At 38.7% G+C, this 27,822-nt stretch overlaps 1 protein-coding gene across 4 annotated transcripts in view; it reads left to right on the top strand.

Annotated features, from left to right (window-relative positions):
- Window positions 1-18,725: 18,725 nt before the first annotated feature.
- The window catches only part of LOC147611851 (acetyl-coenzyme A synthetase, chloroplastic/glyoxysomal-like), an 84,230-nt gene continuing 75,133 nt past the window's right edge, over window positions 18,726-27,822 (top strand). For all 4 annotated transcript variants that reach the window (XM_086783729.1, XM_086783730.1, XM_086783731.1 and 1 more), the window contains exons 1-7: window positions 18,726-19,645; window positions 19,756-19,905; window positions 20,004-20,159; window positions 20,417-20,539; window positions 20,725-20,896; window positions 21,084-21,166; window positions 21,304-21,405. In XM_086783729.1, coding sequence (XP_086639855.1) covers window positions 19,436-19,645; window positions 19,756-19,905; window positions 20,004-20,159; window positions 20,417-20,539; window positions 20,725-20,896; window positions 21,084-21,166; window positions 21,304-21,405 — 996 coding nt within the window. In that variant the 5' untranslated portion in view covers window positions 18,726-19,435. The remainder of the gene's footprint in view (window positions 19,646-19,755; window positions 19,906-20,003; window positions 20,160-20,416; window positions 20,540-20,724; window positions 20,897-21,083; window positions 21,167-21,303; window positions 21,406-27,822) is intronic.

The raw sequence follows: 27,822 nt of genomic DNA, 5'->3' as shown, positions 1-27,822 counted from the left end.
ACTTGAGAGCTTGCTTGATTTGATTGCTAAAAATGACCCCTTTTATATAAGGTGGATAATACAACTTGGCTTCATTAGCTCATGTGGGATATTTCATACTTGCTCATGTGGTTGTTTGCTAGATTGACACTCACTTCCTACCTTCCTTGTGCTCCATGGCACCATATTTCTCAACACCTCTCCTTGTTGGTACCATATCTTTAGGCTACTATAGTGAAGTTTACAACACCTATACCCCCCTTGGGTGCTTGATTTTCTACTCTCAGGTGGTAAGGTTTGGTTATAACATGTCATCACCCCCCTTGTGCCGACATAGCTACTTCAGGTGTGGTAAGGTGTGGTGGAAACAACAGAAATGATGTGAGATAGGCGACCACTCATATGGTGACTCCTTTTTACAACATGTAGGCTTAAATATAGGCTTGGGTAGTGAATTCTATTGACGTAGCTCTTAAAGAGTCTATCATTGGTGATCTCCTCTTTGCTCAATCATTGGGAATCTCCTCGTTGCAAGAGATGAAGACTCCATGTAGTTGGATGCTTGGTTCTTGAATCTGCATTCCTCTTCTTTGTGTCTTAGCTTCTTGCAATGGTCACACTTTGGCTTGTGCTTGAATCTGCATTCACTTGGGTAATGCCCTATCCTTCCGCAATGAAAGCATTTCTTGGTGGTTTTGTTGAAGAGTGTGTGTTCCGCAGTTGTGCTTCCTTGCTTTAGCTCCTTTTCTTGTTCAAGAAGAGAGGATACACATTCTTCAAAGATTGGTTCTCGCAAATTTTTTAGTCTAGTCACCAATGCATTGTCCTGCTTTGGCATGCTTTTTAAGAGAATGCTAATGCATCTCTATCTCCTATCTTAGCATTTATGCCACCTAAGTGTGTCATTATGCTTTTCATCGCTTTAACAAATTGTACTAGTGACTCACTGAAGTTCATTTCAATCCCATAGAATTCAATTTTGAGATAAATTTCTTGATTCTTGGCTTTTTAGCCTTAAACACTTGACTCAACTCTTTCCATGCATCTTTAGCATGTTCTTTAGAGTCTATCTAATGGATAAGATGAGGCCCTAGGTGTAGCTCAATGAGTGAAAGTGCTTGCTCATCCTTTTCTATCTACTCATCATTAGGATTAGCATGTGCATTGTATTTAATAAGTTTACATACTTTTTGTGCATGAGGAGATCCTTCATTTGCATAGCCCAGGTATGAAAGCCTTTCCCATTGAATTTTTCAACTTGTTTTATTGTGCTTTTACTACCATTTGAGAGGGTCTTAGAGCAATGAGTACTAGTCATTTGCTAGCGTCTACTCTCATATAAGGTTAGTAGTGCTGCTTGCATGAGGTTTTCAAGTGCAAAATCAAGAAATGAAGTGATTTGAATGCAAGAGAAGACTTTTCAATTTCCAAAAACTTCAAACTTAACAAATCTGCAATGTGAGCGTTCTAATCCTGAAACCTGAAAATTTTGAATATGCTCCTTTGGGCTTCCCAACACTCATGAAGGGGCAATGTGATATGCATAGATGCTTAGCAAACTCAAAAACACCCTTATTTTTTCCAATATGAGCTTAATGAGCTTAATTACCTTCTTATACACACTGATTAAGAGGGTTGAGAGATGGAGGCCAAAATTGAGCTTACCAAAGGGGCTAATCAAGGGGAAATGTGAGAAGGACTTTAACTTTGATTGATAGGAGAGGATTGAGCCCAAATATTATGCTCTCAATGCCCAAATGATGTCGTTTTGAAGCAAAAAGCACCGATTGGTTTTTCAGTTGTGCAGTGTCATGAGACCAGTGATCCAAATGGCTTGAGGGTTGGAGTCATGGGGTCCTTTGATGATAATAAAGAATCCCCTAAGGTCTTATAGCTCCATGTGTATCACACAAGGAGAACTGACCTGTAGACCAGCGCAACCTTCAACACAATCGAGTCTCTCCACCTTTCTCTCTTCTCAAGTTCAGATATTATGAGGCTCACCACCTTTCTCTTTTCTAAAGTCCTGATATATATCGACTTTTTTCTTCAAGTAAGCCCAAGGTTATGTAAGGGCATAAAAGACTAGATGGAGGAGAGGCTTAGCGCAGGCATGGAAGAGGAACCTACACCAAAAACCTCATATGAGTCTAAAGGAGAAGAGCCTACTTTGCAAGGGATGCGTACCAAAAAATTGGGTCACCACTTTGAGAGTGACGATATGTGAATGCGGCACTGCCGAATAACAAGGGCTTTCAAGTCACAACAACAACAACAATCTTGGATGGTGATGACCACCAAGCAGTAAGGCTAGGAAAAGTGGGGGCAACTAACATCTAATTACAAAGCTGGTTATAATGGGCTCACTGCAAAACCCAGGATCTAAAAATGGGGGGAAAAGTGTGGGAAACTAACATCTAATTAACGAAGTTGGTTATAATGGGGCCACTACAAAACCCATGATCTAAAAATCAAATTTGGCCTAAGTTTTGGCCACTCTTTCATGGTAATGCACTTTGCATAGCAGCCAAACATTTATGAGTGCATGTTAGGTAGACCCTATATGCAAGAAGCAAGATTGGTCCACGCGACTGGGACAGTGACCACTTTAAAAAGGACCATACTTTGAAAGTAAAACTGTGTACGTGCTAAAAAAGAACATAAAGATTAGAGTTTGTGTAAACCTCAAAAATATTAATGTGGATACTGTAAAGGATCACGTTTATGGAACATTACAAAACATTATCGAACATGTGCTTGATGGTGGGAAAGAAACCTTATAGCTTCCTTGATGGATCGAGTGGAAATAGACCCAAAGGATTGGCACAAGATAACATTCACAAGCAAATGGGGCACATACACATCTGGCTTATCTAACACCAAAGGAACTTTTTAGAGATTTGACATGTTCAACTTACAAGGAATATTGTTTAAAATTCATTAGGAGAAATGTGGACTCAATTTTGGGCCCTCTAAGAAGTGCCAACTCAGCTTAGAGAGAGAAAATAAAAAAGGTTTAAAACATATCCAAATTTGCAATTCGGCTCATTTTTTTACTATTATAATAGTAGGTTTAAATATATTTAAATATAGATATTCTTTCAATGAGGTTTCATCATGAGGCGGCATTCTTTGTTGGATGCACGTAAAACTTTTCAGAACCAAGATTTCATAGATTTGAGGTAGTTATGCATTTAATAGATTCGAGGAAAGCTTTAATCATCATCTCGACCGTGGGGGTTTTCCTACTGAAACTTTAAAAAAAACTTCCTTACTAATCAAGTTAATTCTTGTTTCAATTCTTTAATATGTTTTATGATGACAGAAAATACTAGCTTTGCAAATAAGAACATTAATCCAAATTTGGAGATTCCAATTAATCCACCTTTAACAACACATGGAGACACTCAAATTCTCAGTAACAGTAGTAGAAATGGTGCATATAAAAGAACATATGATACTTACTATCTTTATGTGGACTAGGAATAATGGAGAGCGTCATTTGGACTTGTGGATCGATGGGTCAATGTATCCCAAGGATCCATTTACAAATGCACCACCTCCATTTTACAACAATACAAACCTACTACATTTCACGGGTGATGGCAGATAAGGTTTGTTGGGTTATGCCCAACACTTGGAAACAAAAGCGATGGTTGCAGAACAGCAGAGGGATTTTCTATAGATAGAGAACACTGAAATAAAAAAACTAAATGGGTGGTATGCAGAGAAGCTTATGGCAAACAAAGAAACAATTCAAGACTTGGAGAAAAAGATTTTAGATGCTTTAAGGAGAAAGGACACAACACTAGGGCCACGTAAAAGAAGAAGGCAACTTTGCAGCGCATAGAGAAAATGAAAGTTGGAAGTGGAGGGATGAATAAGAGAGTACATGTTGTAAGGTAATGTTAATTCTTATTTCATATATATTTCTCTTTTTAGATTAGGTTCTTTGTTTGAAACTAGAAATAAGTAATCAGATTTGATGTTATTCTATTTTTAGATCTTTACTTCATCCAGAGTCCAAGGTACATTCCGAAGCTGGAGTGCATTACAGTCATTTGGTACCAAAAGGAATAGTGGAAGAGATGTATCAAAAGAAGTTTCAAAAAATCAATGAGAAGCATGTGTCTTCTTTTATGAACAAGAACCAGCTCGATGCAACTCAGGTGCAAAGCAATGCTGGATGAGACTCGCATCTCTTAGAAAGCATATAGTATATTGTTTAAGACACTAGTAGAGAAATGTCAAAGGAAGAAGCATAAAGGTTTGTTACTTCCAAAACCAATGCAAGTAAAGTCTATACGCCAACATGTGAAGAACTTAGAGGTGTTTGAGAAGCTTGGTTCACCAGTACATATTGAAGCAACATTCGTTGCTAAAGACAGAGATGTACTCTTTAACGAGCACAATAATATTTTCTTTGATCTTGAAGCTTTGCTTAGGTACGGAGTTCAGTTCTTTGAGATTAGTCAAGAAGAATGTGAAGAAGGAGTTCTAAAATTTGTTTTGAAGCTAGATGAGTGTGAGATTTTAAAGAACAGAAAAATGGAGAGGGTTACTATTACAAAAGATGATGCAAGATATTTCAGTGTTCAATCGGAGAATAACATATTGCCACTTGGATCTTTTGAGGTATCTTCTTTATCATTGAATATGACTGTGTATTACGTTGAAATAATTTAAACACGAAACTTGTATTAAACATGAGCTTCTTCCTATGACACAAGTGAATAAAGAAGACTTTAAAATTTTGCATTGTGTGTTTCATCAAACTACAATTCCATCACTGATTAGTGAGTAAAGAAATGGAAGGGCCCTTCATGTGCCTAGGTTCGGTGACTATAAAGTGGAATGGCACATGGCAGGTGATTTGAAGACTCTAAAATGCATGTATAGCATAAGGAAAGGTGCAAATGCAAAGAGTCCATGTCTATATTGCATGTCAAGTGCCAAGACTTTAGATCGTGTACTATGGAACAAAGCTCCTGATAGGCATTTAAAAGATAAAGAAATCTCCTGATAGGCATTTAAAAGATAAATACTTCAAAGCAATGCTTGATATTCCTCTATCCAGAGTGCACATATGCACATTGGATGCACTATGTAGAATTGTAGAGAAGTTGGTGTATTTGTACATATGCTTTGCATGGACGTTAAAGCCTAAAAAAGAATCTCTAAAAGCAATCAAAGCAATAGAAAAAGTGCTATCAAACATTGGCTTGCATGGAGGGCATGTTAAAATTGAGGACGACAAGCGGTCTCACAAGGGGGCAGCAAAGTACCAAGAAAATCATCAATAGGTGGTGTGAAAGCTAAAAGTTTTTTGTCATACTGCCTCAAAGACTGTCGAGATAAAAATAAGCAAAAGATGTTTAATCGATGGAAAGATCTACATAATGCAGTCAAGGACATTGGAAATGAAGGTTTAATCCAAAATCTCACTCTTCATGGTAAGCCATGAAAACAAGTCTTGCCAAGTCGAGGTTCACTGGTTCTATTGACATCAAATATTTGGTAATCTATATGTGTTTTCTTTAATAACACCTATGTCCTCTATTTTTTTCAGCCGACATTGGAGTTTGTTTTTGTACGATATTGAGCAAAACACATGTTATTTTGCTAACTCTGGTCAACAATATCATGGCCACGTTAGAGAGTAAGTCCCGATTGACATTTCCCTCTTCGACAAGCATGTAGATTTATTTAAGCAGGATAAGCTGATGCTTGTTTTTTGACCTCTCGGATAAGCTCAAAAGTTTGTATATGCATTGGAACATCTCCTAATGGAGCCGAACCTTGTACAACACATGACATATCGTAGGATAAGGGTGCCAGTCTAGCCAAATGATGTCAACTGTGGGTGGATGGAGGACGGCCCTAAATGCCTATCTTTTAATAAAGAAATTTTTTGATATTCCTGATGTAAGTGATGTTTGTAACGTAGACTTGCATAATCAAACATAGCTATTATATCCCTAACAAAGATTTTCTCTGTGTACAGGAAATAAGTCTGAACAAATATGCTCCCTTGCATGTAAAACAGTTCAAGACAAAATCTATACAAATAATTATTTTGGCTGTCCATGATCGTGCAGAAGAAGAGATCAGGAGGGCAGACAAATCTACAAGGGAAGCTGTAGAAAGAATACGTCAGCGAGACGAGGAGCGACAAAGACAAGTCGAAGAACATGTGGCTGCCCTGAATGAGTATTACAGACTGTAAGCAGAGGTGGATGAGTGGGTGGAATCTAGGAGGCAGGTCAACAAGCTGCAGGCAAGCTGCAGGCGAAGAGGGAAAGAGAAGAAACACTATGGGAAGAAATGGAAAGGCTGCAAGAGGAGCAAAATCGAAGGTCCCCTCAGTCTCAAGCGTAGTCGACCTCCTCTCTCAATCACGGCGTCGCTCCTGTGCCCCTGACTCTTCTAATCGGTGTCACCATCATTAGACTTATATTTACATTTATAACATTAACATTAATTTTGTAAGAGACCTGACATTGTTTTGTAAGAAAAAAATCTTTCATATATACAATTTCTTTTGAAGTTACAATGTCTCAATACTGTCATCATTCAACGATTAATCAAGTGAATAGTATGAGAGACAGATTCTTTGTAGAAAGTCATTTTCTCTTTTTGCCTTGGCACCTATAAAAAAGGGGTTTTGTTAGTGGTATCTTACATAATGTTATGCACAGCATACTAAATGGTAAATGTAAATATAAATGGTTTACCTTTTTAGTATCCATTGTAAATGTATAATCTTTTGACAATTGTTCAATCTCCTCATATGTAAGGTCTTCTCTAATTTGTGAAAGAGATGTTTTATATAGTGTGTTCAGCATTGTAAGCAATTTCCCTTCCAAATATATTTCCATTACGAGAGGCGTATTCTCGGGATCAGACTCCAAATCTTTATCTAATGGAACAAAGTTGCCATTAACATAATGATATTTGGTGTAGTGTTGAGAGCTAATAATGTACTTGCAAACTATTGACTTCTTCTCCAAAATAGAAATGATGCCTTCTGTCTTTCTCCTGTCCCAACCATTGTCCAAAAAGTCCAGTGCCTTACTTGACTTGCAAATAAACATTATTGAAGTAATTCTTACTTCTTCATCAAAGAAAAAGTCAACAAACACTTCAATAGTAGGCATAAAAATAGTAAGCTTAACATTCTTTATTGCAAAAACAGATGCCTTAAGAGACTTATATATGTTGTGATACAGCCTGATCCTATAACTTTCATTAGTTTGTGAAGTTGGCAATGGCCAATCTTTGCTCCCAAATAATGGGAGGGGTAATGGAGTCAAACGACCCCATCTAGAAGACGTGTTTGGTTCTAAATACTGCATATCATAGAAAAATATGACGTGGTCTGCAAGATCTCTATGAGTTCTTCCTTTGTAAATTTGTTCTCCTACATATGCATGGAAAGCGTCAAAAATCCCACTTATACTCTCCACTGGTTATACCAGTCTATCCTATTGGATGGATAAATATCTGCATAAAACCAAAAGATTAGACATTTTTAAAACAACAATTAGACACTTTTAAAATAATAAGGAGACAAGATTGAATGGATAAAAAACTACATAATAACAACAATTAAACACTTTTAAAACAAAATAAGCTTTGACTAAGATACTACTCAGTTGGGACGATATCGTGATAGACTAGGAGGAAATTTTTTCACCCTCAAGTCTTACATGCTGGAAAACATATTGTATTAGTACCTCTGTCACATGCTTGCTCGATTCACATACCTTGAACTCTTTAACTTGTCCTTTGAATGGCTCCACAAATTCATTTCTCCTCTTCCTCTTCCTTCTCTGTGTAAAAGTACCCAGCTCTCGATTGTAATTGTAGATGGTATCCATGTCCCATCGTCCATATTATAAGTATTGAATACAGTAATAGCTGAAATGCTAGTATGAGGCTTTCTACAGGTTGCCATTTTGTGTAGCAAAAGACACACGGAAGAAGAAGATGAAAGCTTAATTTGGAGGAGACTTAGAAAAAGAAAGAATGACTATGTTGGAGATGAAAAATATCAGAGCTAGTTTTGGGGGAAAACTTAGAGATTCTCTATCATTAACTACCACTATCTTTTAGCATACATGCAAAGATTCGATAGTATTATTTTATTATTATTTTAAGTTGAGCAAATGTTATTTTAAGATGCATTTTGAGCATAATTTTACTCTATTTACTTGAATTCTTGCTTGAAAATGCCGAATTTCTTTGTTACGGAAGCCTCTTCCTCATTGGTTGAATGCCACTCTCTCTCTAGGACTAAAAGACCCAAAATTGAGTCCACATTTCTCCTAATGATTCCTTGATTTCTTTATGGATGAACTTTTCTTTGAAGTATTGAGGTAGGTTCTTAATGGTTTTTCGAGGAATACGTGGCATTATAACCAAAGTAAAGACCCATAAACAACTTAGAAAAAGGTCCTAGAAAATGCATAACCAGGAAAGGGGCTAAAGTAGCAAGGTTCTCCATCTCTTTTTAGAAAGAAATGGATGCAATGTACACCATAGCTCTCCATAATAAATATGGGGAGTGTGCCTAATTAAAATTTCCATGACCATGAAGAAGTGTCTACTCACTCGTGTCCACCATCAATGAAGCATGCCTAAGGGAATAGCAAGGTGCTCCATCTCTTATGGATGTAATGAACACCATGGATCTCCATAGTAAATATGAGGAGTGTGCCTAATTAAAAATTCCATAACCGTGAAGAAGTGTTTTCTCACCCGTGTCTAAAACCGTGAAGAAGTGTCTAGTCACTTGCATCCAATCAATGAAGCATGGTGCTTGCCCATGACCATGCATGAAGCGTGTTGCATCTTTAGTATAACATATGTGCCACTTGCTAAACTACAAAGATAGATGATAATGCTTCTCTCTCTCTCTCTCTCTCTCTCTCTCTCTCTCTCTCTCTCTCTCTCTCAATATCCATCCACTCACCATTCTCAAACACACAAAAGATTTTCAATATGCCAATAAACTCCTGGATTCCTTTTTGACATTGAAAGTCCATTTCTTTTACTTGGTGATAGATATTAATGAGCTATCCATTTCTTTTACTTGGTGACAGTAGATATTAACGAACTATCCATTTCTTTTACATGGTGATAGATATTAATGAGCTATCCTTTGGAGGTCAATTAGCAAAATTAAGGGTAGGTTTAGGATCAATATGACATAAATTATAGCTACCTTGTGTTTAAAAATTGAGGATTTTTATGGACTAAGATCATGAAATATGTGCAGAATAACCTAGTGCTCTTTACCCTCAATGATAAAAGTATGCACAAGCCCTTCCATAGATATTTTAAGGTGTGTTTAGATGCTAATTAAATCTTATTTTAGGAGTTTCAGTTTATAATTGAATCAGGTAGATTTAGGGACTTAAAGAACCAAGAGATCCTTGATGTAAGAGAGCACTATTATCCTTAAGAAATGGGTGCATCTATGTAAATGGGAATAGCTAGGAAAATGGTTTCCCTTAGGTCATGTGCCTATAGTCTTCCAAAAGAAAACATTACCTCTTAATGATGACCTTTAGTCATGAGGTAGTTTAGGCCTTTAAAGGAAGAAGAGCTTTATTTAGAGAAATGACTTCAAAGTGGAGTACATTGTGGCAATTTCTTGCATGGTTCTTTTGCTCTAAAGCTTATAGAATATAATAGAAAAATCCCCTATCATTTCAATTTATCTTAAGAAAGGATCCTTTCATAGTCTAGCACATTAATCTTCACAATAAATTTGTGGTACTCTCCCTTTCTAGTAGAAATGCCTATAAGGAAATGAGAAGAGAAAACCCTCTTTTTTGGCTTAATGCTCTTGAGAAGGTGAGAACCTTAAGAGACCTTAATTTCTAGTGTCCTTAAAAGCTTCTTTCTTATGACTAACATGTTTACCCTTCACCACAACAAGAGAGATATTGGCATGGCTTAGTATGAGGTACTTATCACATGAATGCAAGCATCATTGGGATGTTGATCAAACCATAACTTGGAGCTTTAATAAAAAGTTCTCTTGATGGTTATATGGACCAAAATAGATCCCAATGACCTTGGATTAAACCTTAGAAATACCCTCGGTTTAACAAGATTTCTAGTGAAACTATGCTCTATTTTGAGAAGCTACTTATGAGAAATAGGTATCTTGGATGATAGCCTTAGAAGAAAGTAATAAAACCATCATTTTTTAAAGAGATGTTGTTGTGGAGATAGACCATGTGGATTGTGGGTAGAGATTCATCTAAAAAAAGTCTAAGTTGTCTTGTCCCATTTACAACGGTTTATTTACCATCGTTATTTGTTGAGTTACCATAGTTGTCTTATGGAGATAGACCGTGTGGATTGTGGGTAGAGATTCATTTAGAAAAAGTCTAAGTTGTCTTGTCCCACACTTACAATGGTTTATGTACCATAGTTATTTGTTGATAATTGCTTGATGAATTTGATTGAAGTATTTCAATGTTTTTGTGAAACACAATGTTTTGTGGCACAATGGCCTATGAAGGTACCACATAGGTTGGTTTTTTCATCGTGTAGAGGTCATTTGTAGGATGCGTAACATGAAGGCAATCACCTGAGACCTTGGCCCATCTTGGTCCCGAAACACCTAGGTGAGGAATGTTGAAGGCCCTGGAGTGGACATGAAGGCATAACACGAATGTAGTCACCCGAGACCTTGACCCATCTTGGTGTCCCACAACGCCTAGGTGATGAATGCTGAAGCAGCCTTGGAGTGGATAGGCTCCCTAGCACTAGTCCATACTAGACGAAGCATCTCAAAAGTGACCCATGACTGGATAGGCTCCCTAGCATTGGCCTAGACTAGACGAAGCATCTCCAAAGTGACCCATGAGTGGACAAGCTACCTAATGAGATGATAACTTAACTAGATGAAGTGGTTCTAAGTGGGAATTTTGATTCGGGAATATATTAATATGTTTGATTTATTATCTTGAGAGGAGTGTGTGTAATTCTCAAGCTATAAAGGTTTATGGTGATTTTTTGTATAAATTTTGATTCGGGAATATATTAAGATGTTTGATTTATTATCTTGAGAGGAGTGTGCGCGTGTATGTTTTTTGAGGTGTGTGTGATAGTAAAAGTGACAAGTGGGTGTGTACTCGAACACCGAAACCACGTATTGGATGGTAGGCTAGCCCATGGGTCAGATAGGGTTAAGATCAATCCATGATTTGTTTATGTGTAATAGAAAACAACTTTAGGACTAGAAAAGTAAACTGTAGAGATACTGTTAAAAGTTATTTAATTAACTTGGAGGATTCACCTACATTTCTTAGTACTGAACTTTTTTAGTTATGCCTCGGGAAGCCACTGAGATAGCTACTCATCGTGAGTCACCCGACTCCTGTAGAATAGTTTTTTTGCCCAATAGGGATCTTACATTTGGTATCAAAGTGTGGTTTTTACATTTTCCAAATTGCCTACTAGGTTTTGTTTTTCAGATGGATTAGTAAATGGCTAGGCCATAATTATTTGGAGTTCCTAGGCATTCTATTGAGGAAAATATAATAGCACATTCCTACTTCTAGAGGGTTCCAAGAGGGAGTCAAGCTTGTGAGGCATTTTAAGGACCTCTAGTTCCCCACCCAGTAGATCATAGTAGGCACAAGTGGTGGGCGGGGGATCTTCACCTATACAAGCGAGACCAAGAGATTGAAGGAAAATATCTCCATTGTCATGTTTTAGAAAAGCTAGGAATCATGAAAGAGTTGGTACTTTATGGACCCTGATCCCCTAGTATTTATCAGACTCTATCATTATATTTATTGAGTCATTAGTTACTTTATACCACCTCACCATAGGATCAGAGCTCCTCGACATGCGTTAGCCCATGTTTATCATGGTGTGTCATTAAGAGAGAGTTCGAGCTCTTATGATCAAAATTATCCATTGTAAATAAATAAGAATGAAATGAAAGAAAATATTTATTTCCATAAACTTGATTTGTCTTCTATTTAAAATGAACTTTAGAAGCATGTAAATGGCCCAAAATCAAATTGAATGCAGAATGGCCCAAAATCAAGCCCTTGTTCACAAGATTAGGAAGCTAGTCATGTTGTATTCAAGCACATGGCAAAATAGATAAGCTAAAGGTTTTAAAATACTACCTAGTGTGTAGGGAGTATTATTTCAGGGAGAGCTGTATACTAGCAACTCATTATATGGCATCATTTGCAGGATGAGGATAGTTAGGAGTTACTGTGGTTGACCTAAATTACCTTCCATACTATTCCTTTAACTTGAACTTAACCATAAAAATGGAGAAGTTGAGTTTCATTAAAGAGTATAGAATTCGTGTGGGAGGAGTTAATTTTCCTTAAATGAGTATTTAGCTAGGCTTTAACACCTTAGATTGTACCTTCCTAGAGTAAAATTTATAATTATAGGCCAATATCAATGCTTTCGCTTGTTTGGCTAAAGGAGTTGAACTATTTTTTAAGATAAACATATAATTTTCTTAGGCAAGAAAAGATGCACCATGGTCCCCATCGAAGTGTTGAATCCTCCATGGAAACCTTAGATAATGACATCAAGGAGGCTTTTCCCACAAGGCTCAACTTAGACCTAAAATTTGGGAGAAATAGTGGAGACTTGGATCCACTCCATAGATAAATATTTTGACATGGTCCGATACAATGAAAGAAGCAAGATGGCTCTTGCGCTCATCTAAAAAAGATCACAAATGCTCAAATTGGGTGGAAGGAATCCAACCACCTAATCTAACATCAATCGATTTGGGATGATATAAAGCAATATTTTGGCCAAAGGATTTACCCTCCAAAATTTTAGGAAGACAAGATGAATAAACTCTTGAATTTGTCCCCAAAAGAGAATACTATAAAAGACTACCACCAAGCTTAGTCTTCTCTGATTTTCTCATGCCATGGATAAAGTAGCTCTTTTTAAATGATTTTTTTGGAAACTTAATCCATCTTTGGATCACTTGTTCAAGAATGCAAAGCCTTTTCTCTTTAGATTGACAAATACTCCTGCTACCTTTAATCGAAAGGTCTGCAAACCTTTAGGGAACACCTAGATGATTTTGTTATTGTCTTCTTTGAAGATATTTTAGTTCATTCTAAGGATATTGTCGATCATGAGAAACGTGCACCTTCTTCACTAATCATATTGAGTATCTTCACTAATCATATTGAGTATCTCAGAGTTATATTCTCGAAGGATAAAATAGTATAGCTGACCTAGCTTAGGTACATGCCATTATAGATTGGCCAAAGCCCGTGGCCAAAGCCAAGGTCATTGAGAGAAATCACGGGATTCTTAGAGATAACTAGATGGTATCAGATTTTTATTTCCAAATATGCCAAGATAGCCTCTCCATTGACAGTACTTCTAAATCAAGATGTTCCATTTTGTGTCAAATTTTGACAAATTAAAATTTAGTTTGGTAAACTAACCCTATTCTGAAGTTACCTAAATTTGGCTAGCCATTTGAAGTAACTACTGATGTTCATGGGTTTTCCATTGGGTTTACAATTGGAGTAATATTATGATGTAAGAGGGATGTCCCATGGCATACAAGACCCAAAGATCAAACTGCATGAGAAAATTTATGTCCTCAATGACTCAAAATTACTTACAATAGTGTATACCTTGAAGTTATGGAGACATTACCTTCTTGGACAGATGCTCACTTTAGTAGACCATAAGATTCTAAAGTGGACCTTTACTGAGGATGAATTAAACATAGGATAGTTGTATACCTTAAAGTTATGGAGACATTATCTCCTTGGATAAATGTTCACTTTGGTAGGCTAACTATAAGATTCTAAAGTGGATCTTTACTAAGGATGAATTAAACATGCAACAGAGAATAGTGTATACCTCAAAGTTATGGGGACATTATCTCCTTGGATAAGTGTTGACTTTGGTAGTGGATCTTTACCGCCGCCGATACATTATCTCCTTAGAAAAATGTTCACTTTGGTAGCTGACCATAAGATTCTAAAGTGGATCTTTACTAAGGATGAATTAACCATGTAATAGAGGATATGGATGTAAACTCTTCAAGAATTTGATTTTAAAATCATAAGGAAAACGTGATTATTGATTCACTAAATAGGAAGGCTTCCTTACTTGTAGTAAAGTAACCATGGATACTTGTAGTAATCATGGTTTCAAATCCCTTGCTAGGTTAGAGATAGGATCACTCATGATAGATTCTTCATTCCCATTATTACCTTAATCATGCAGGAAAGCAAACCTCCGCATAAAATAAACAAGGTTCAAGGATACAAACTAGAAAATGATGTCTTTATTTCAACAATTGGCTACGTATTCCAAATGAAGATGGGATAAAGAAACCATCTTGGATGTTCAGGAGAAGCCTATCAGGATTAGAACCTTGAGAGAATATTTATTCAAATGGAAATTCTACCCAGTTGAGGTTGCCACATAGGAGAAAGAGGAAGTGATTCCTAAAAGGTCATCCCCTGATTTTGTGAGACATGAGGAAATCTCAATTCTTCAAGTAGGGGAGGATGTAAGATCCCTCCCCACCAGGGGAATCTCAAATATGTAAGAGTATGTGTTATTAATCATCCCTTTTAGTTAATTTTCCAGAGAGAAAATGATCTTAGAGAGAGAAAGTGTGTGAATGTGACGTGAAATCTTTAATAGATGTGCTTCCCCAACATCATATGAGTACGTATTCAATCCATTCATTAATTGTTGCATTATGTGCTTAGAATTAGTAATAATTAATTCAAGATATATTAATCCTGGAACTACTTTTAAATTGTTTGGTACCATATAGCATGAGCAATAATATTTCTTTTTCATGATGATTCCAGCACTACCAAGTAAGTTCCTCTATTTTCCATAATTGAAATATCACATATACTTGCAATATTTGTGACCTTTTAATGATGTATTTTGTAGCAAAGCTATGCGACACTTACAAGTAAGCTGCTATCCTTCATAACTTAGTCAATAATTCTTTTAATAACTCTATGTATGCTTTATCTTCCACACAGTAATTTGAACACCTTCCAAGTAAGTTTCTTATTGCTATCCTTACAATAATCATCATGCTTAAAATAATTTTGCGTAGAATCTCAAACCATACTATAATAAGTTTTATTTCTCATAAAGTTGTAAATTTAATACAACCCTAGTTAGGTTTGGAAGAATAATTATATTCAATCCATTCACATTGTTTCTCATTTTTCTCAATGTAGAACATCATTGCAATCGGATATATATAAGGTACGACTCTCTTACGCTTAACTCAATCTTATAATTGCTAAGTTTCATGTTTATTATTCAAGTATATTTCAACTTCAAAAGTAAATTAATCTTTCATCATCTAAACTTGTTCACTTAATCAAGATTGTTAGAATTGTTACTAGTCATTCTCATTTATATTTACGCTTAAACTTTTGATATATTCAAAAATTAATTTTATCTACTCTTCGTTTATAATCTCACAACCTCTCTAGTAACTTTTCAACTCAAGGTTAGTATTTCTTATCCATAATCAAATTATCTGTTATAATGTTAAGTTTCTCATGGATTCTGTTTAACAACTCACGTACCTTTGAGTGTCAAAATTCATTTGACATATAATTTCAATGACACCACAACGATGGAGGTATGTATATGTATATATTCACTTCCTTTTATACAAATTTTTCATAAATATTTATATAATATCTTTTCAATCTAAGAACCTGATTAATAAACCATAGATTCAACATTAAGATTAGTTCAGTAACATTAAAAAAAATTTCTAGATAGAGAAAATTTGTGTCGGAATTCAAGTTTCAGATGGAACTGGCCACTCCGCCTCAAACTTCTATTCTGAAGGAAGTGATGTATATAATTAATCTGGTGGTATGAGACATCAGATTGGTTTTATATACTTACTCCAAACACATTTATGTCTTCTATCTTTTTACCATCCTGTGTGTGTACAACGCACCTATGTGGTATGGGACACTTAGACTCATCTTACATACATTCATTTGATTGGTTCATTTTGCATATGCATTATGTGTAGATCTAGCCTTCCACACCAATCATGAAGCCATCCTCTCATGCGTTTGTGCAACTGTATATCGGGGACGCCCGTATATGGCATGCTTTTATGCCTCCACTGTTTGTTTCAGTTGGTTCGCATCATGGAGGGGTGATTCCTGGAGTACTTACACCTGACAAACATGTGTGTGGCTGCCTCCACTGTTTGTTTCAGTTGGTTCGTATATGGAGGGGTGATTCTCGGAGTACTTATGCCTGGCAAACATGTGTGTGGCTATTATTTGATTATTTATGGGTTGTCTATATCTTAAGATGACGTTGGGATTAATTGATGTGTTCAATTAATTGTTTAACTAACGTGAATAGTGTCTGAGTATAGTAAACGAGAAGTGAGAGGGTACCAATTGAGGTGTCGCACTATACGAGGGTACCAATTGAGGTGTCGCACTATACGAGGATACCGATTGAGGTGTCGTATGGCTGGTGGATTGAGAGGTGGTGTGAAGATGATGATCATTTTTCTTTTGTATATATATTTTTTTATTTGATAATAATCAGTGTGATGAGATCACCAATTTTGGTGTCGCACGAGTTTTCTTGATTGGTATTCCATGTCCATAAGAACCTCTAAGCTATGCCTTTGTGCCTTTGAGCCATGTTCGGACCTCTGAGTTTACCTTACAGGTTATGTTCTCTTGGCATTTTTCTTACACAACTGAGGACAGTTGCTTCCTCAAATGGGAGGACTGTTATTATAGGTATATATTTTATCATATTTTTGATGAATTAATAATCGTACAAAAATATGTTTAATTTAATTTGTGCAGGACTCAACTTAATGGAATATGCAAGTGAGCACAAGATTAATATATGTGCAAATGTGTACAAAGTTATTGTATGTAACAAGGCACAATAGCAATTATATTTGGGCAAAGGTTTTTATTGGTACAAACCTTAGGGATTTTGATATGATTAAAAATATGTAAAGCAATATCCCAAAAGTGGGAAAAGTAAGCCCAATTTGTACGCTCGTCTATTCTTAGCTCCTTGGGCTATTTTTATGAATAAAATTCTTTAAATACTCATGTCGTGGAAGTAGAGCTACACGGCACGAGGGCGGGGTTGCCCATAATCTTGTCTTGATGGTGATGTTATTTTATTTCCCTTTCTTTATGTTATGCTATGCTATTTGATTTCAATTTAATTCAAGTCTTTGTTTTAATTTTTGATATATTTTATGAGTTTTTAATTATTTCTTCAAGAAGTACAAAAGGGTCCCGTGACATTGAGCTCAATATGATGCATGCACATCATTAAGTAAGAAAACGCTTAATAACTTTTTTCCATATTCACATACCAAAAATTATCAATAATACATTGAAAATCCAAGCAAGCTTGAAACCTCACATTTTGTAATGCTAGCAACCATGCCCCCCTCCCTACTCCAATTGCCGCTCTCCTATGCCCTCAACCTATTGTGGTGCTTGCAAAGAGATTCTCTAGCACTAGTGACAAATAAAAAGATTCTTTCTGGTGGGTGTGTGTGTGTGTGTGTGTGAGAGAGAGAGAGAGAGAGAGAGAGAGAGAGGAGAGCAATCTAGCTATCTATCTACCTAAGAGAAATCTCCCTAGTGAAATAGAGAAATTTGATGTGCAACTGTAAAGAGAGAAGAAAAATGGTCACACACTTTCTTGCATGCATGCCACATCCAAAAAAGATCCCTAGACTCGAAACGAAATGAAAACAAAAGGGGGGATCATGGAAAATGTCAAATATATATTTGACGAGATCCATCAATAATTTCTTTCCAATGCAAACCTTTAAACGTTTGTTCACAAAGTTTTTTCCCTTTTACTAATCAATGGAGCCCAAAAAGATGATGAAAAACATTAATTAGTTCTACAACGAGCTTATTAATAAATCATCAACCTTACCCGCTCCCTCTCGCGCCGGACCCTACAACCCTCCCCCCTCTCGCCCACTTTGCGGACACGCTGTCCACCTACGACCCTGCTCCCTCTCATCGGACTCGCCGCCCGCCTACACCCCTCCCCCCTCTCACCCACTTCGCGCATCCTGAGAAGGGCAAGAGAGAGAAATAACGTCATGAAAACTAAGGTGAGAGAGAAAGAGAAAGACGGGGGGTGGGTGAGGATGAGGTTCGCCATGATAGGAGGAGAAACAACAGAAGAGGGGGGGTGACGGACGACTCATGAGAGGAGGAGACTACTCCGGCATCGACATGAAAGTTGTTGCAGCAACTTCACCAAATCATCAGAAACAATATTGTATGACCATGTGAATCTTTGATTCTTACACCGTAAGAATTGACTTGGGAATGGAAATTGCTTGAACATGAAAACCTTGAGTAAAGGAAAATGAGATTAGCATAAAAACCTAATCTTCAAACAAATGTGAAGATCACAAGAAGCCAGTAAGAATAATTGATTCTCATGCCATGAAAATTGTCAACCTATGAAAAGCTTTAATTTGACATCATGGAAATGGATGTCATTAAATTTCTTGAGGGCCAAGTAAGCCTTAGTTCTGAAAAAAATCACGACTTGATGAGAAATCACCATGAGAATCCTTGATTCTCCATGGTGTGAGAATTAGAGATTCTCACACCAACCTTTAGCGAAACCAAAAAAAGAAGATACTTTAAAAATTCGATGGGTACTTAAAAAAAAACTTCCAACCTTCTTCGTTCGTTTCCTTTTTGCTCGCGGTAAAATTTTGCTTTTCCGTGCGAGGGGTTTTCACTAGCTAGAGGTCCCCTCTCTTATCTGGGTGACGAGTTCTCTTATCTGGGTGACGAGTTTTTAGGGACAGCAACGACACGTTTTAGCGGCTCTCGATTCTCAGGAAATGATCTCACAGGCGACTTTAGGGTTAATTGAGCAGTCAGGAGCTGGTCTGGTGGCGCGAACGGGAGCATCATCCTACGCTCGAAAAGCTCAGGCTTGAACGTTGTCGTCTCTTCATCATCAACAACAAGCTTTTATGGTTTGCACTCTAGTAGACTCCTCATCATCATCATTGGCGTTGTCATCATCATAAGGGCTTGCACGGGATTGGGCTCCATAATCTTGTCCACTGGTCATTATACCTATCCATGATTTCACATTCCCGTCCCCATACCAGTCCGTACACCCGCATAGTATTGTTCCGTACGCAAAGATCACAATCGATATCATGGTCATGAGAGAGATTGCTAACGTGCAGTTGCAAGACTAAAGATCTTTTGGGAGTTCCCGAGCATCAAGAGTGAAGCACTCTGTCCTCTAAGAGAGTTGGCTGAGCATTGCAATGCGCATTTACCTCAAAGGAGTGTGAGGGCCCTCCTTTTGTCAGCTGCCATTCATTGAAGCCTCCAACTCTTATTGAAGTTTTACTCCTAAAGGAATGATGGAGCACCGATCTCATTCAAGGGCTGAGGCAAGGCTTAAGACCATGCTTTCACATCTGGCACATAAGGGTGCAGATGCTAGCCTTTCTCATTCGGCCTTTGGAGTGCCCTGCAGGCATGAGCTCACATGGCAGCACCAAGGCGATGCTGTCGTTGCTGTCCCCAGAAATATCAAGCATAGCCTTCATGTCAACTCGAGAGAACAGGTTTGACATCCTCTTGATATTTGCTTTTAAGATGCTACATGGATGAGCCACATCTCCATCTGTATCTTGTTTTCGTTTCATCGCTTGCAACTTTTTTTGATGACTGGCAGTATGCAAGCATGTATTTGGAGTCTATCCATGAACCTGATGTTTTTTGGAGTAAATTAGCCAAAGGTTTTTATTGGAAGAAAGATTGGGATACCAAGCAACCACTTTGTCGCTATAATTTTGATGTACGCAAGGGTCCTATATATGTGGAGGTGAGTTTGATGACTTGTATGGTTAGTTTTCATATGTTTTTTGGAACACTTTAATAACAATTTCCATTCATGATGGCGATGCATTTTGCTTCATGTAGTGGTTCCGAGGAGGTTATACAAATGTCTGCTACAATGCACTTGATCGTCATGTTCTGGCGGGGAGAGGCAATCAACCGGCTATTTTATGGGAAGGAAATGAAGTTGGCCAGGATGCATGTTTAACCTACAGCAACTTGCTGAACTATACCTGTCAGGTGAGCTCAAGGTTAACCTGTTACTCTGCTACTTCTTGTTATCATGTGATTCTCTAGCATGTCCTTATCAAAAAGATAAAATCGCTACTTCTTGTACAAGCTATTGTGTTTTTGATGCAAGTTCATGTAAAATTTAAAAATTCTACCGCAAGGTTTTTTTTTTCGTGTGGGGGGTGGGGGGGGGGGGTGCTGTTAGTTGCTGGTTAAGATGTCAGAATTCTATAAATTTTAAATGGATACTGTCTGGTTTTTTTCAGCTTTCAAATTTTCTCCGATCCAGGAATGTGGCCAAGGGTGATAGGGTATGCATTTACATGCCAATGATTCCAGAATTGCCATGTGCCATGCTTGCATGTGCCAGAATTGGAGCCATACATTCGGTATATCTCCTTAAATTTAGTCCTTGGGTTTGCACGCACACTCGCACAGTCATGCACGTGGTTATACATGCTTTCTTTCGGATTGCATGCTGACGTTTGAGCTCTTATATGTCAATTTTTTAAACTTGTCAACAATGTTTTCCAGTATGAAAATTTACACATTCTATGGCTTCAATTTTGTGCAGGTGGTTTTTGCTGGATTTTCTGCAGAGTCATTGGCTGGGCGCATACTTGATTGCCACCCAAAAATGATCTTAACATGCTCTGCTTTCAAGCGTGGGAACAAGCTCATTCATCTCAAAGAAATTGTTGATGGCTCCCTGCAGTTGTGTTTAGATCGTGACAACTTTAGCCCAGGCATGTAGTTTTCTTTTTTGGTGTGGGTGCATGCTAAAATCGATTTCCATTGATTGTTGGGTTTACATGTGAGCATACATGAATGCATTTGCAGCTTTGTGTACTGTGCCTGTCGTCTATAGTTTCACATGATTTGTTAATGAGACATGATTGGCTAGGTCTCATAGCATTATGATTGCTCACTCAGACACATGCTTAGTCTACGACAACCATCGAGTGGCTTCACGTAAGAGCATTTCTTGGAAAAAGGGTCGAGATTTTTGGTGGCAGGTGATTTTTTTCTCTACATATTGTTATGAGATTTTCAGAACTTGCATAGCTTCATGCTACCACTCATTATGAGCTTTTATTTGAGTACATCCAAAACAATGTTTCTAGATTTAATTTTGTTTGTTGGTTGCTTTCAGGATGTAGTCACTTCAATGAATATTGAAGCTTCTATAGAATGGATGGAGGCTGAGGACCCACTCTTTATGCTATACACAAGCGGTTCAACAGGAAAGCCAAAGGTGAAGTGACCTAATAACTTTGTCCTATCCATAATTACACTGCAAACTTCAGCTCGCCCTTTTTTTCCTTCACTCTTCTGGTGCAGGCTGGCAGAATTCAAACTTCACTCTCTTTAATCAATGCTTTCTTATTGATGCCAAATCATGGTTGCCTGTTTCTGCCTAATGGTAGGTTGACACCTGGTTTTGGGTTTAGGACGTTTGGTGACTATTACCAAAATTGTATCATCTCTCCTTACATCCATGGGTGGCCTTGTAGTAGCTACTGTGAAAAAAGTATCTAAAGACAAAATTTGGATATTAGGAGGCTCAAACACTATGATTGATTAAGCAAGATAATCAACACTTAATTAAGCAAGGCTTAACAAAATAGTGGACTCAAAGCAAGGATCTAATTTCATTGCAAATTTTTCACAAACGAGCAAGGAATTACATCAATATATAGCCCATAAAAGGCGTCTTTAGTGATGGAATAGGAGGCTTCCACACTTGACTATTAATGCAATTTATCAATTATCAAGTTGGCCACATCTAATTACACAACACTTTGAAGAGATACTTGCATAGGGACACCACGCTAGGGTGGAATGTGTGGAGATCTATTTTTGGTGTGGACCCCTCTTGTCCTAGATGCCCAGCTCCATCCGAGACTGTGTAGCATTGCTTATGAGAGTGCGGAGGACTATAGAGGATCTGGACATCTATAGCCCAGTTCTGCAGATTGAGGGGGGTGCTTTTGCATGGTTGACTGAATCTGGCCCACACCTTCTTTTTGAGGGCAGGGGAGCAGATCCATGTCCTATTATGCTTGTCCATAGGGGCATAGCTTAGAGATGTTTGCTTCAAGGTATCCCCCAGTTATGGTTGTGAGGATTATGTTGTTAATCCTGCATATTGTGTACTAATTACTACTTAAGTAATTAACTTAGAACAAGAACCTTCAGGAGAACACTTGAGACAAGATTGAATTGACTTGTTGTTATTAAACTGAGTACAATAGGTCTCTTATATAGGAGATGAAGAGACACATTTGAAGAGGCATGTCCTTTGATGAAAGGACATGACCTTAGACGAAAGGGTACAACTTTTAGGCTAAGGGATGTGTCCAGTCGATGTAGAGGCACAACCATTCACTAACGGATACAACCATTCGTCGAAGAGATGTGGCTATTCGATGAAGAGGTACATCCTTTGACGAAGAGTCGCAACCAGTCGAGGGTAGGGGTTCCCTTTGGCTGGTAACTCTTTGCATCTGCAACAGTAATCAGCAATGAAGAGAGAATCTGATATATAAACACGTCACAATCGTGACAATGGTACACACCACTTTTGCTGAGTATTGACACCACGTGGGAGATTATTGCTAGTATCATAGCATGGCATATCTGGAAGACTAGATGCTCAGAGGCCTTAGAGGGTATTCAGGGTTATGACACCCAGTCTATTTGCAGTATATGGAGTGACATTGTTCATCGTTCACACTCTTTTGGCCGCCTGAGCTGCATAGACAAAATGCACTAGATTTATGAGAGAGAGGAACCATGGTATTTTCTTCTCCTCCGCTCCTACGGGCCTTTTAGGGTAGCATAGTGCCCCTGATTGATTGAGATCTCCCTATCTTTTGTCTCTTTGTATGATTTTATTTTACTTAATAGAAGTCTCTTTCTTAAAAAAATAGTACAAGCTTTGTGGGCCTCTCTCTTCTCCTTGACCCTGATTGGAGATGGTCAGATTTATCCATGATGAATCTAAACAATGGGCATCTTTTCCAAAATCATCAGAAAAGAATAATCATAACCCTTGTTGATTAAATGGAGAGATCGCAGAGATGGAGACAACACTAAGGTGAATGTTACTTCACTCGATGCCAATGTCGAGATTTTGAGGAGGGGGAGAATGTTGTATGGACATAATGAGATTGGACAATTTACTTAGTGTAAAGTGAATTATGGGCTATATAGTTTGTTTTGTGGCTCTAGAGTTCCTCCGTGTGGGACTCAGACGTTGGGAGAGGTGCCACCCAAGGGCCCAACTTTGGTTAGCCCACTATGTTACCTCTCGACAGGCCTAGGGTTAGGGCTAGGGACGTGTACTAACCTAGGATTAGGGTTAGGGTTAACCCAAGATTAGGGTTAAGGGCTTAGCTGGGGCGTGGGGACCTGGAGGGTTCACACGTGGGCTAAGGGCGCTAGAAAGATGAGGTCTAGATTGGCTAAGAGCTTATAATTAATAGCCTAGGGCTAATAATGGCTAAAAGCTTATAAATAAATCAAGAAAGCTTATAAATAAAGCAAGGGCCAATAAAGCAAAGTTATTTATATGTAAGTGATGTTGGGGACACTTATGAGTTATTGAGGTATCCACGTGGTAGAGAGGAGGGCTACTAGTAGGGACGTGCAAGACCTTATGGCTATGGAGCTGCAAGGTGGCTGGTTCAGCCTAGTCGTATGGGATGCAAGGTTGGGCCATCGGTACCGAGTAGGCTTGCGGCAATCAAACCTCAGGCTTGGGGGTGGTTGGAGGCATTGAACCAATGGCTGGGTGGTGAGCTGCTAGCCACAATCTATCTTGGTCATGCGATGCGTACGATGTCGGGTCTAAGGTAAAAAAGCACCCTGTATGCAGGTTGTGTGTCCTTGGTGTGTGGAAGCCACATTTGCCCAAGGCAGCTTTTTGTTAGACTTGAATTTGCCCATAGCATGGCAGACAAGCAGGCAAGCGAGAGTGCCGGGCATGTGTGAGGGCTGATATGTGCACAAGAAGGGGAGAGGCAGTCAGGCATGAGTGTGTAGACTAGTTTGTGCACAGCTTTTGTGTGTGCAGGGCAGCCAGACCTGTATGGTGGCTAGTTTGGCAGAGACAAGGTCTCAGAGAGGTGGCCACAGGCTGTCTTCCTACAGTGCAGCAACAGGCCAAGCTGCGCAATAGAGAAGAGGGAGAGAGTGAACCAGGGTGGCCAGCAAAGGGGCGAGCAGTCAGCTCCTCCAGATTGATTTGTGCAAGTGTATGGGTCCATACAGGGGGGCTGTTGGGTGCTCCTCACATGTGGCCACCGGGAGAAAAAAAACGCAAGTTGCTATTTTTTGATGTTGCTTCTAAAAAAAGAAGAAGAGAAAGCTTGCGTGCTATTTTTTTTGAGAAACCTTCCAAATAGAGTGACTTTAGTTGTTTTTGGGGATTCTAAAAGGGAGGCGCTTTTTTTTTTGTTTGTTGAAAAAAGCAGTATGGGTGTAAAAAGCTACAAGTTGACTCCTTTGTTCGCGTGAGACAAAAGCACCGGGAGGCAGATTTCGCAGCCCTCCTCTTGTACACGGAACATGAGTAAACTTTTCCTCGCCCTTATTCTCAGATTTTCATGCGTAAAGTGTGTTTGTTTCCCTGGCTTTTTTGTGATTTCCAGAATCAGCATGTATTTTATTTTGACGTTGTAGCAACAGAAGAATCTCTTTTCTCCTTATCCATGGCAAAGATTACCTCCCTTACTTTCTTAGATGATCTTTTTGATCATGAGAAAGAACAGATCACTGCTGGGGAACTTGGCCAGGATGATAGGGAGCAACGTGACCATTAGATGGCCATTTGAGAATAAGATAGGCACTTGGGTTCGGCAGTTGTGGTCATGACGGGAGCACTTGTTTACTGTGCTACCTTCTTTCACCTCTCAGGCATTTGTGTGTGAGAAGGAGGAGACACAGGAGGAAAGCAGGCATGGGTAGACATTATGTTTTTATAGCATAAGCCAATGGGGAAGCTTAATTTGCTTCTATAGGATATATTTAGCTTCTTTGCCCCACCAAACCCTTACCTCATCGTGCAAGGCGTTTATGAAGCCATCATACTTTATGGGGTGATCGTTTGGAGAGTGACTTGATCCAAGTAGATTTTCGTTTTTGGAGCAGAAAATTTTGAGACTTCCTTCATGATTCCTTTCAGATACCTGGGGGCTGTTTTCCCTCGTTAGACTGTTCTGTGGGCTATACACACCCACGACGGGCAACCATAGGTGGAAGGAGAATTGTTTGAGTACGTAGAGAGAAGCAGATTTCTTGATAGCTTCTTGATTTGTATGCACTCATAATGCCTTAGCTGAACAACTTGGACCAAAATTCTCCTTGATTAGATGAACTTATGGTCGACGGAACTGAAGGGGTAGATCCGGACCATTGTAGGGGTGATTTGAGGCAGGGGACCCAAGAGTGGTTGATCTCTTGGGAGATTCAGATGGAGATACACACCTTGGAGACATAACACCTTGGTGTCTCATCTAGTATAAGATGGCTGATAGATTATTGTTTTGGATATTTGAGTGGGTCCAATTGTAGATGGGTGATTTCCTTTTGGGTAAAATCCCCGACTTGTAGAGAAGAATTTATTGCAGAGACCATTGACTTGGGAGACTAGAGAGCCTCATTTGGTTGGTCTTGCCAAGGTAACCTTGAGTTTGCTTAGATGAACTCTTGGATGCGGATGTACTTTGGTGTTGATTCCGTGACCCGTGTGTCATAACGTTGGAACCCACGTCTTTTGTAGGGATCCTAGTGATTACTTTGGTGTTGTAGGGTAACCTTGAGTTTGCTTAGATGAACTCTTGGATGCGGATGTACTTTCGTGTTTACTCCATGACCCATGTGTCGTAACGTTGGAACCCACGTCTTTTGTAGGGATCCTAGTGATTGTGTCGTACTTTGGTGTTTATTCCATGACCTGTGTGTCGTAATGTTTGGAACCCACGTCTTTTGTAGGGATCCTAGTGATTTTAGGCTACTTGGTCTGAAGCAGGAGAAGATGCGAAGGATCGATAGCATGACTTTGATAGTGCTATGTATACTATGCACTTACTTGATTTTATTTTTCCGGTGGCAGAGTTGGCATGGTAAATAGTTCCTTCGTGCATCCAAGAACAACATTGATTGGATAGACACCATTGATGAAGGAATTTCGTTAGGCATTTGCTTCGATGGAAGGAAACCGAAGCAGTTGAAGAACCCCGACACCGAGGGGAGTGGGTGAATGCTCAGAAGGAGATCCAAAAGCTAGAGGTTGCGCATAAACCTTAGTCCGAGAAAGTCAAAACATGTTTGAGGGGACGTGACTATCAGCTAGTCGGGCTATTGAAACAATATACCCTAGGTAGACTATCACGAGGGAAGCCAAACAGCTGAACGTGCTGGAGATTGTTTCAGAACTTAGTGAGGGTGAAATTGACTCGAAAGAAGAAGGAAGGAACGACCTATTCTCAAGGATATTTAATGAAGGAGGAAAATATCCTCTTTATGATTTAGCAAATCCTATTCTAGAATCATACAGTAATTGTGTTGGTCAAAACCGAGCACCCAAGGATGTGGCCGGTGGGCTATCCGCATTTCTCTCTGCAAAGATCAAGATGCCAATTGGAACTTGACTAAGAGGAAATCCGCGACTGTGGACTGATTTAAAAGATTAGATGGAAGGAAAATGTAGGCCAACCCTCCAATTGATCAAGGAATACCTTTGCCTCACGAGAAGGATGTATAGAGGGAGGATGGGACGACCTAGCCGAACTCATTCAAATTCTGGTTAACCAAATGGGAAAGTATTACAAGAGTGATGACATGAATGTAACACTTGCAGTGCACAAGGGTTATTAAACTCTTGTAATCCACGTGTGTCACAACCCGTGCTAGTCACCAGATTTGTGACTACTTGTAGTAACTTACTACTTTCCTGAACGATCATTGATCTTGCCTATTTTGAGTTACCAACAGTGATCTTAGATCATGTATTTGATCGAGCACATTTTTTGGATGTAGTGCACAAGATCTCAGTGAGACCGTTTATTCAGTCATCTTTTGACAGACAGTTTCCGGCTTTAAGCTAGGGATTTAGTGTAGCTTCATGTGGGTAGAGCTATATTTTGATGAGTTATTCATCTAGGTATATAATTTAGCCGTATTAGCGGACATGCAGATTTCACATTGTGAAGTTTTCGTCTGAGTTGCAGCCAGTTGATATTGTGCTTATTCTTTCTATCTTTAGCGGTGCATTTGCCCTATCAACTACTTATTTTTTGCTACTTCCCTTAGTGCTAGGCTTCATTATGGCTGAGTCTGCCCTGCATCACCAGAGGTTTAACAAAAACTGAGTATGAAGGGCTTTGTGTGAATATATGCTCTTATCTATGTGTGTGTGTGTGTGAGAGCATATCTTGGTACAGAGTTCTACACCCACTATTGGGCACTGATGACGTTAGTGGGGATGTCGTAGTATCTAGTCCATACTATGCATAATGGAGTTGGTAGTTGTATAATCTTGTGGGTTGACTACCATGAGTATATAACATGCTGTTGCATGACGAGTGGTGATCAATGCAAGGATGCAACACAAAGATGCAAGCAGGAAAACAAGTGACATTCTTATTTAGGGCTCTTGTAAAGAGTT

This window comes from Cibotium barometz, chromosome 46 (genome assembly GCF_041138505.1).
Source record: "Cibotium barometz isolate CiBa-2024 chromosome 46, ASM4113850v1, whole genome shotgun sequence".
Classification (NCBI taxonomy): Eukaryota; Viridiplantae; Streptophyta; class Polypodiopsida; order Cyatheales; family Cibotiaceae; genus Cibotium; species Cibotium barometz.
This window is presented reverse-complemented; position numbering and strand designations above follow the sequence as displayed.